The sequence below is a fragment of the Diadema setosum genome, chromosome 14 (assembly GCF_964275005.1).
Source record: "Diadema setosum chromosome 14, eeDiaSeto1, whole genome shotgun sequence".
NCBI lineage: Eukaryota > Metazoa > Echinodermata > Echinoidea > Diadematoida > Diadematidae > Diadema > Diadema setosum.
In genome coordinates this window covers 6,378,749-6,390,156 of record NC_092698.1, presented here as the reverse complement: position 1 = coordinate 6,390,156, position 11,408 = coordinate 6,378,749, and the positions used below count along the sequence as shown (strand labels likewise).

Below are 11,408 nucleotides of genomic sequence, written 5' to 3'. Positions count from 1 at the left end.
GCCAATATGCAGAGCAATTACAATGTTCATATATATGTGCATTTTTTTGGGGGGGGGAGGAGGGGGAGGGGAAAATTTTGAACACAAACAAGAAATGATAAATCTGACACATGATACAATGTAAGATATTATTTGACCAATGATTAAGGGGGGTAAAAAGTTTTTTTTTCTGCATGGTATTGAGCAAAGTACATAGTACACAAAAGATATTATTTTTTTAATCATATTATTTTGTATAATACATTTTGTGCTGAAGAAAGATGTATGTATAAGGGTGTGTATAACTCACACTTGCAATGTGTTTGTTTGTGTGTATCTACTGGTGTCCTGTGTATATTCAATATCTAGCTGTGTCCCTTATAGAAATGTGGTTTGATCTGATGGTTATTTGTATAGGTGAGAAAGTTGACACAGACAAACACATCTTCAGCCAAATAGCTTCCCTAGATTGTATTTGAATTATGATGACATGGGAATAGGGTACTCTGTTACAACAGTCCCACCCCCACCCCCTTGTGCATTACATGCATCTACTCTGCTACATATACAGTACTACACTACAATATTCAATAACTATGATAATCATGACAAAAACACAAAGACACACACAAATACTTCACAAAGTACAAAGCACCAATTTATACATACATATATACACACATAAACATTTACATACATACATACATACATACATACATACATACATACATACATACACAGTCACAATTGTATTGAGAGAACTCTTTTCCAAGGCATGATTTTGGTATTGCACCACATGGCATTTTATTTGACATTCTGCAAGTAGACTGGAAAAGGGGGGAGGGGGTGGTATTTCAACGGCAAGGGCACACATACTACCACTTTACAGAGTCTTCGTAGTTGTCTACTTTAAATGGTCCAATGAAAGAAACACAAAAATATATCTATACAAAGAAAACCTTTTCTGACAGAGAGTAGGAATGAAAAACAAAACAAAAACAAAAAACTTCCAACTGTGAAACAGAATTTGTAACTGGAGGGAAAGCAAATGTTATTGGCTACATAAGCAGTATAATTTTATCGCTGTTTGCATATTCCCATGCAAGCTTCAAGTAGAAGCAATATGACTACCAGCTAAGTCATCTCCTACAACTTGTACATCTCGACATAACACAGTTGACGACCACATTTGCATATCTCATCCTCATCATGAATATTCATGAGCTTTAAGAAATATACCTGCTAAGCCATGGTCGCAGAGAGCATTTCACTTGTGCATTAATTTGTGAAGAACACATAGAGACACCTGTTGACTACCATGACAACCACATTTGCATTGATAACTCAACTTCACTATGAATATTCATGAGCTTTCAGAAATGTAGCAGCTAAAATGTGGTTGCAGTGAACATTGCATTTGTCTATGTTTGAAGAACGTATACAGAAAATGATGACTATTATGCTTAAAAAGTACATTGGAATGTTACTTATCACAGGTAATGGTTAGTGCTAGCATCTACAATCCCCGAAACTTCTAAACTGGCCTTTAAGATGACCTCTTGTCTTTAACAATACATGTACTTGATTACGGAGCTGCCATACATAAACATAAGGTGCAGTCTGCATAATAGGCACTTTAAAATGTCAGTAATCATTATAATGTCAAAAATAATAATAGAAATGTCAGTTATAAAGCACAGTGTAGGTTGTCTCATGTAACTGGAGCCAAATGACAAAGAAATGATACTTAAATACTTGAACAGATAATACTTCAAGCTTCAAGTTCACAGCATGATTATCACACTGCAATCTAACAACTACCCAGTATTGTAATGTATTAGAATTCTACGTGCTTGCTTGTCTATGCTCATGTGTTACAATTTAAGAGCTTAATAACTTTGGAAAAAAAGACAAAAATGAAGACAAAAAAACAACAACAATACTATTCATTGCTTATGCAAGTTTTCTTCTAACAGTCATTGTGAAGAACACAGTGTGTAAAACTGGGGATGTATGTGTATGTGTTCAACAAAAATTGGTTAATCACAAATATGTGACAAAATTAAGAATACACACTCCCACATCTCAGCGAGTTACCTTTGTTGTATATGATTTCACTCAAGGTTTTCTTGTAATTTTTACATAAGCAGCTGGTCTACAAAATTTCATGTTGCAAAAGGATTTACTTCCCACATTCATAATACACATGACCACTTTGCAAACGTAATTTTGTAATAAAAAATAAAATCCCCATACAATGCCTCTTAATAACAGCACTACCTTAAAGCTTATTCCGCCTTTTTGAAAGGCTTATGAAATGTTTGTCAAATTTCATCTCCATGCGGCATCTACGTACATGACTGGAAAACAGACAAATACACAACTGTGATTTTATGTAATAGTCAAGAATCGATCCCACATCTTCCATGCAATTTGCTTGCACATTTCTTGAATTAATATCAGCTGATCACTGAGAAACCATTGTCTTGTTTACCACACAACTGGTTTTAGATATACAGTATGTGTGAATTTCTGTTTATGGCAGTCATATTTTGTTAGAAAGTGATGATGTGCCGTCGATCTACTTATGGATATTTGACCCCCTGCATTTCCAAGCTTGGTAGTCGTGTTTGTTTTATATGTTAAAAGTTGATATGTAAATATACACATATATAATTTCTCTATACATGAATAATCTTCAAGTTCAAACCTGTAGCTCGCAAGAAGTGGGGAAAATATGGCGTGATCATGAAGGTCTCTCAGCCATGAAACATTACATGACAGGCTGTACATGAGCATCATGATATAATCATTTCTATTCTTGATTTTGCAGCTACAAAAAAGAAAAGAAAAAAGAGTCAGTTACACCAGGCATCTGACCTTTTCCACCAAATGGAAGCATCAATGCAAAGTTCGCGAGTTTTGATTCTGAAACGATGTTACATCCACAAAGCATTTAAAGGACAAGTCCACCTTCATATGCACAAGGATTGAGAGAATGCAGCAATATTAGTAGAACACATCAGTGAAAGTTTGAGGAAAATTGGACAATCCGTTCAAAACTTACGAATATTTTAAGTATCGGAGCAGTCACTGCTGGAAGAGAAGACTACTAGAGTGTATGATGTCACATGCGTACAACTATATAAGGAAAATAAAAAGAGAATTTCACAAAACTTTACTTTTTGAATAAAGTGCACATTTCTTCGACTTGCTACTGACATATGTTAAGGGTAATATTATTCCCCCTGCCCTGCAGAAACTTCAAAAATTCATAACTTTTTAACGGATTGTCCGATTTTGCTCAAACTCTCACTGATGTGTTCTACTAATATTGCTGCATTCACTCAAATCACATGTCTATGAAGGTGGACTTGTCCATTAAGCATCATCTGCAAGGAAGTAATGTGTGGAGCCTGATGATATACGTTCAAGAAAGACATCATCAAAACTTCATCTTTAACTGATTGCGCAAACCTTTCTTTGCATATTTCAACAAATCACTTTCTTACAACTCACAATCACATAAATAAAGTTAATTTTCTTACAGTACTGAACTATCATTTCCTAAAGTTGTATGAATGCTATTCTAAGAAGAATTAGCTAAATTCTTCCTCACATACATACATATATAACATATCATACTTTGCCCAAATCTAGTCATTCCATAACATACACCCAAAAGAGGAAAATGCAATCCATTCTAATGACTGAAAAGTGAAAATAAAAGAAATAACATGATAAATCCGGTAGACATTTTAGCAATGCTTAATTGGAATGAAAATCTATACAGCTTTCTATCTATGTGTACAGTACTTAATATTTACACGTTTTTCACATACTAATATATAATGCTCTTTGCAGATATAAAGGAAAATGAAAACAAAACATCTTTAAAGTAACATCATCTGCAATGCCTATGCCTCTACAACTGAATTCATAACACAAAAATAACTATCAAAAATATATTGTGTCTTTAGCAATTCTGTGGTCTACAACTTCAGTTCTTCTAACTCAAAACATATCAGTGAGTTCAACAGGCAAAGTGTAAAACAACAACAGATCTCAATTATGAAAACACAATCTCCTGAAATGCATTGGAATACAAACCATCTCACAGCAAAAACATTTTGCATATCAACTCAATGCACATATCCAATAAGGCCCCAAAACGTTGGTCAAATATAGCAAAAATGCACCACACATCAGTTCCAAAATATGTGAGAAGAAAAACGAAATTCCACCTCTAGGGAGAAAGTGTTGGAAGGTCAGTTTTGGTGAATATCTATATGCATATGATAACTACTTTGGAAACAACTTCAAATCTGCATTACTACTTCCTCTGTTAATATGACTAAAACACATTTTGCAAACTCGGGGTACTGTCTTGAGAGCTGTAACCTTAATGTTCTCTAAATCAATGTTTAATATTCCAGCAATAGGCTTACCAATGAAATGCACAACTATGTACACAGTTTCTGGATTGGATCTCAATGTAAATGCCATTTCATATATTTCAAAAGTACTTAATTATCATATCCAGCCTAAGCAACCTTCAAAGATGCAGCCACAAATACTACACAGACTTCAAAAACTGCAGTTTGCATGATAAAACTTAGATGCACTTTTTGTAAAAGGACCCTGCAACATTCACCAAAAACAGAAATAGTGCAATATTCTAACTTGAGTGTACCTTCAAGATGAAATAAGATATTCTATTCACAGGCATGCTGGGGAAAAATCTGACAAGATGATTCTATTCTTTTTTTATTGCCACATGTAATGAGTATAAAGTCAATATTACATTAATGTTACCTTTTCTTCTTTTTTTCTTTTTGCACCAATACATATATTTTATACTGAGAAATTACTTAGTAAGTTGCATTTCAATTCACACTTTCCATTGTTTGAAACACTGATTATATAGGTCACAAGATATTCACAACATGACACATAGGCCAACAAACAGCTTAATTTTATGGTAAACTTTCTTCTTTTTTTTTTCCAATGCATTATATTCATCAACTGTAATCAAAGTCTGCATAACATCTTTAGCATAATATACATTAAAGGTGCATTTGAACTGCCTGTGGTTTTTGTTTTGATATAGAGTTTTCCTATGAACAATGAAATCAACATGAACTTCAATTATGCTCTTGCATGTGTTGTATTATGTAATCATCCATGTGTAGTAGGAGAGAGAGAGAGAGAGAGAGAGAGAGAGAGGAAAGAAAAGAGACCGAGAGAGTAGAATGATCGTAATGACCATTGTCATCACTTGAAATAGATTTCAGCACATATTCCTTTTTTGAGTTGCTCTTTTAACCTCATCTTCCTTTATGTTCAGATAAATCACTTGATAGTCTGATAATTAAGGCTGCTTTTACAAACACACACACACAGGTTACTACAACACAGTTCAGCATTCTTTAAATCCCTTTTGAGACTTTGACATCACCAACATGAAAGCTTGTGGTTACATCTTATCAAAGCATTCTTTAGTGTTTGTCCATACTGTGATGCCCTGCAGAATAAAGAGAAAAGAGAAAGAGAAAATGAAGACTAGGAAATAAAAAAAAGTGCACATAAAGAACAAAAAACAAAACAAAATTAATTTCTCTAAAGAAAAAAGTCCCATTTTACAAAATATACAAAATGTATGGCATACACTGTTTGCATTCTTAAAGATTTTATAGATATTTTACATATCATCAAGATGAAAAAGCATCTGATGCCTCTCAACAGTGTACAATAATTCAATCAATGATTATTGAAAGAAATACTGCCTGTTCATCTCTAAGTATATGGTTCAAGTAACTGAAAAGTGTACAATAATAGATTTTATTGAACAATTTTTGTCCCCTTGGTATTTCAAAATATGGAAATTGGAAACCAGTGAAATAGATTTTATTGAACAATTTTTGTCCCCTTGGTATTTCAAAATATGGAAATTGGAAACCAGTGATATGGCATATAAGATTTCTTTCCCTCTTCTGCTTCAAAGGGAAAACAAAAATTTCTATATGACTTCAGGAACTGTCAAGTTTTGCTCTATTAAAAATGAAGACATATGCATAAGAAGTGTGTGAAATAATGATGTTATAAACACAATTTCAGTTTGGTAACAAGGGAAATGCAAAATGTTACTCGAAAAGGTATGGTGAGAAGTATCGCCATCTCAGAGCATTCCTGATCGTGGCTGCTATGAGATGTTTTAAAATTGATTACATCAATTACAATATGTGGGGCCATAGCAGTTTCGATTGCACATGAGTGAATCGTATGTGCAGCTTGCTATTATAGCTGCAGGCATACAATTCAATATTACTGCTTGGGCATGTTTCAATCATCACATACTAGTAAAGTTCCACCAATCCACTACTGAACAGGGAAGGTGCTTCAGAAATAAAAGTTGGGTACACTAACTTTTATTACTTCACGGTTTTGATCTCAAATGCTCCAAAACAACTTACTATCCTGGCAAATCATGTCAGCCAGACAAATTTCTCGGCAGAGCCCTTCAGTATATTTTAAGCTAATTCCAAATGGTGGGAGATGAGTCCTTCTGAGAACTATGTGACAGCTTCAAACACTGAAAAAAGACGATATAAACAGACATTTGCTTCCTACCCGTTTTGCCATCTTTATTTGCAGGACAGCGTAGCTGATGAAGATCTCTTTCAGGTCTCGGCTTTTTTGTCTCTTGAATCTCTCAACCTCCTTCAGGGCATTTTCTACAAACTCGCTGTGAGGTAGAAACAGGAAGTAAACATCATAATTAGTTCAGTTGAGATTGATTTCTGCATTTCACTGCAAATACAAAATTGGGGCAGCATTATGTCAAATTAACATACATTATTTTGTAATAAATACATAACAAAATGTTATAGTAAATATATATAGCAATGTTATTCAAATGAATTATTCTTGCAGAAATTCCGACACTGTTATGTTAGAGTAACTTAACATAACAATGTCGGAATTTCGGAGCTTGGGTATTTGTTCCATGTTCATTGTGTCACTGCCGACAACCAGGGACAGCCTGATGGTAGTGTCACTGCCCGGAAAGCAGTAGATGACAGGTTTGAGTCCCACTGGTTCCTTTTTTCTGACATGTTTGTTAATTTACAGATCAGCAGTTGCGATCTTAACAAATTCAATTTGTAGAGAGAGAAAAAGTGCAGAAACTTACAACCGAATGGTTCATATCTTATCTCAATCTACTGCATACTACGTACTCGATGGTCTTCTGTGCTCTGTGGACGCCATCCTCAGCGTCGTCTATCTGGTCATGGAGTAGTCTGACCCGTGACTCCCTGGTCTCGGCGTTCTCCTGGCCGAAGAGCTTGGACGTCATGCCGCGGAAAGAGAAGGCCTTCTGCGGAGCCTTGCCCTGAAACGGAGGGAAACAAAATGATTGAATTTGCTCATATCCTTCTCCTCCTTTTTCTTCTTCCTCATTTAATATCTATTGTCCTTCATCTATCGTCGCTGGGGTGACAAGACCTCGTATCTCAAAAATGTCCAAAAAATTTTTTTTAGCTTAATGGTCAAATAATGGGTCAAGTGATGTCTTGGCCAAATCCTAACTGTCTTACTCCAAAAATGAAGCCACCATGACATGTCAAAGAGAAGGCTTTCCCATTCACTATAGTGCTTTGGCCGCCATGTTTTTTCGCTCTCCTGAACATTTGACAATTTTGAGATACGAGGTTTTGTCACCCCAGCGACGCTATGTATGATGTATATATCTGGGGGGCGTTTCATCAACGAGTTCGTCGGAGGTTTTCACCGACGAATTTGCTATCAGCCAATCAGACGCAAGGATTTACACTGACAACTGTTAAAAGCTAATGAAATCCTTGGTCTGATTGGCTGATAGCAAATTTGTCGGTGAAATCTCCGACGAACTCGTTGATGAAACGCCCCCCTGATGCTCATTTTCGTTGACAGGGATGGTCAGCTTTGTCTCCTCCTGTTGTTTTCTTTTCCCTTCTCTTCATCTTTTTCTCCTTCATCTAAATTCATTCAGCAGGAAAATAACTGTACTTAGAGCACTGGAAGGTTGATAAAATGAGAGATTTCAAGTTCTTTGCTAAAACCTGGTGTTAGTGTTATCTCAATACTAGCATCGGTGATAATCCAGAACTTGAAATCAGTCAGTGCTAGCAGGTTGACCTCAAAAGTATGATGTTGTTGTGGTAGCTAGTGTTGGGCCCAGTGTTAGATGTTGTGTGTTGAACCGAGGTCCACTATAGTTGTCGCCAATTTACATACTTTTTTCCCAGCCTCTAGGGATTATCTTTGGTGTTATGTGCGAGACCCACATTCACAGCCATGGATGCACAATGTACGTGCATAGTCTATGCTAATGCAAAAGCCACGAATGGAATGTACATGAACTCTCTAGACATGGCCACATAAATCTGAGCCTGGGAGTAAAATTAAGATCACTGTATTTGGGAGAAATAGCTCAATTTAAGGTAGGTGATTGGGATGTAAGACCAGCACTAGCACCACACTTGAGATCACTCAAAGCAGGTAGAGACCACCATCTACTTGTGTTACACATTAAATTCAAACTGAGAATTTAACTCTTTATGTGCCACGTTCGCACGTCCGACTCAGTCGATGGCGTGCCAACTTCGCATATTCTGCTCAACAAACAAAGCCGCCAAAACCGATCGATAAATCGCTAATCCCGCGGTACAATCAAAGCGTTTCTCACGCTTTTGTTCCTCTTACATACGGCTTGCATTATATGTGGTGATTGACTATCAAGCGGTGTTCCCAACTAGATTTGCGAAGTTTCTGTCACTATTTTATGTGCAAAAGTCATGCATTAACAATAATGTAGCAAATGGTAATTCAAAAGAGAAATTGAAAATAAAATTGTCATACATGGTATATGGAAGCAAAATTTGGCATTCCTTTTTAACTTTGCTCACTATTATGTCCAGCTTAACATAATTTGTAAAAATTATACAAATTGGAAAAACAGAATTCTTTCTCAAAGCATGACTATCTTCATGTCTCAGAATAACGTGGCACACAGGGGGTTTCCACCATGGCACACAAAGAGTTAAATACAATTAGCAGTAGCATCTTGCCCTTTGTGCACACCACCTGTAACACATGTCCACAGTGGGCAAATTGGTTCTTTTTGCCCACATTTTGCCAGTGAGTGTTAATCTCCATAGATTTTTAAGCACACTTGAGCATCCCTTTAGAATATCACCCAGTACTCTAGAATGCAGAGTGCAGGCATAACAACAGAGAGGCAAAAGGTCACACAGCCAATAAAGTCTAGGGGTGCGTTCGAGCGCTCTCCTAAAGTGAACTGTACAATACCGTACCCGCGCCAGAGGAGCGCTTGAATGCTCCTTTGTACTGAACTGAGCCAAAAGTGGACCACTTCCCGATGTGCTCCAAAAGAGTACTAAAAACATACCAAAAGTTTGCATGTCAGAATGCGTGTAACTTGCACATATACGTCATAATGCAAAGAGTTCATTCTCTCTGTTCTGGACATCTGTAAGTAGTTCAAGCACACTAGGTGAATGACCCTTTTGCTACAAAATGCATGACCCCCACGAAATATAACTCTTGAGATACTCTTTCTCAACAGAGCACCCGAACGCTCCAAATCTGGCACAGTTCCGTACAGTACGTTTTAGTTTAGTTCGCTTTGGTTCACTTTAGAGCGCTCAAACGCACCCTAGAATTAAATTCCACCACCCTCCATGATGAAGGAGGAGTAGCAAAGCTGCCTGTAAAGCTGCAACCAACTGAAACCTAATAAAGATGACGTTCTCTGGTAGAGGGGTGCATCGCAAATTTAGTTTGGTGTGTTTTCAGTGTCAAGAGGAACTCTGCTTCCTGGCCAACCTGCCCAACCTTGGCAATTCATTTCCTCCCCGGTAATTTACTTTTTGGCAAGACACATCACCATGTTGTCAGGATTTCAACAAGAGATTCCTAGTGCTGTGGGAAAAACTCTACTGGATGTATGATGTTTGCCAGTGAACAGATCTGTTATTATCGACAAATGAAGAGACTACTTCTACAGTTTGAGCAAGAAATTGATTGAAAATTGTTAGGTTGACCAAATTTCACATAAACAAGCTTGAATGCTGCACTGTCAGGGAAAAATAAGAGCTAAATATTCCTCCTACCAAGAGACGATTTGAGTTATGAATGCACTCAAATTTGTTGCTGCTGCTTCTGCTGCTCTTGCTCATGTTACAATAGTAATAACAACCATGACTACTAGTACTACCCTTCACCTCCTTCTCCTCCTCCTACTACTACTACTACTACTTCCACACTAAAACTACTACTACAACAACTACTACGTACTACTTCCACTACAACTACTACTACTATTACATTCCCTCCCACAACTTCCACTACTACTGCTACTGCTACTAACATTACTTCAACTAATATGACTACTAACTACTTCTGCTGCTGTTGCTGCTGCTGCTACTACTACTACTGCTTAACTACTACTACTACAACTACTACTACTACTACTACTACTACTACTACTACTACTACTACTACTACTACTACTACTACTACTACTACTACTACTACTGCAGTTACTACTACTACTACTACTACTACTGCTACTACCACTACCACTACCACTACCACTACCACTACCACTACTACTACTATTATTACTGCTTTCATTACGAACATGGATTAGCATGTTACTTTCCAACCAGCCTGCCAGAGAAGGTCAAGCCATGGGTACAGTATGGCTATGGGTCAAAGGTCAGATCACTCACCGTCAGCTGATCCCTCTGTAGTTTCTTGGAGCCCAGCAGGTCCTCGCATCTCTCCAGCTCGTACTGCAGCACCTCCTGCTTTCTGCACACGGCTCTGTTGGAGAGGAGGAGTGTAAGTAAGGTGGAGGAGGAGGAGGAGGAGGAGGATGATGATGATCAGGAGGAGCACGAGGAGGTAGAGGAGGAGAGAAGAGACATAATTCAACTTTCAATTCATTTTACTTCCACATCTTCATTCCTAACACCAATTCTAATTCAACTTTCATTTCATTTTACTTCCACATCTTCATTCCTAACACCAATTATAATTCAACTTTCATTTCATTTTACTTCCACATCTTCATTCCTAACACCAATTATGAAACAGAAAATGCTCAGGCGACGCATGCAACTTAAACAACACACAAACAAGAACATGTGAAATGATTTAAAATATATGCGATATCCATGGAAACCAAATAAAAAAAAAAGAATGAAATACTTTTCCCTTTAAAAACTTAGTATAGTAGAGCAGATAAGCCCTCAAAATCACGTGAATTGTGCAAAATTTGACTAAAGCATGAAACTTTCACCAGTGTTAGTACATACCATAAGATTTATTTTAAGATCGGGAGGTAAGTCTGATTTGACCTC

The 11,408-nt window shown here is 36.9% G+C and overlaps 1 protein-coding gene across 1 annotated transcript in view; it reads right to left on the bottom strand.

The window, feature by feature from the left end:
- Positions 1 to 5,299: 5,299 nt before the first annotated feature.
- The window catches only part of LOC140237757 (sorting nexin-4-like), a 79,285-nt gene continuing 73,176 nt past the window's right edge, over positions 5,300 to 11,408 (bottom strand). The window contains exons 9-12 of the mRNA XM_072317689.1: positions 10,776 to 10,869; positions 7,218 to 7,372; positions 6,610 to 6,724; positions 5,300 to 5,503 (exon numbers count right to left, since the gene is read on the bottom strand). Coding sequence (XP_072173790.1) covers positions 5,456 to 5,503; positions 6,610 to 6,724; positions 7,218 to 7,372; positions 10,776 to 10,869 — 412 coding nt within the window. The 3' untranslated portion in view covers positions 5,300 to 5,455. The remainder of the gene's footprint in view (positions 5,504 to 6,609; positions 6,725 to 7,217; positions 7,373 to 10,775; positions 10,870 to 11,408) is intronic.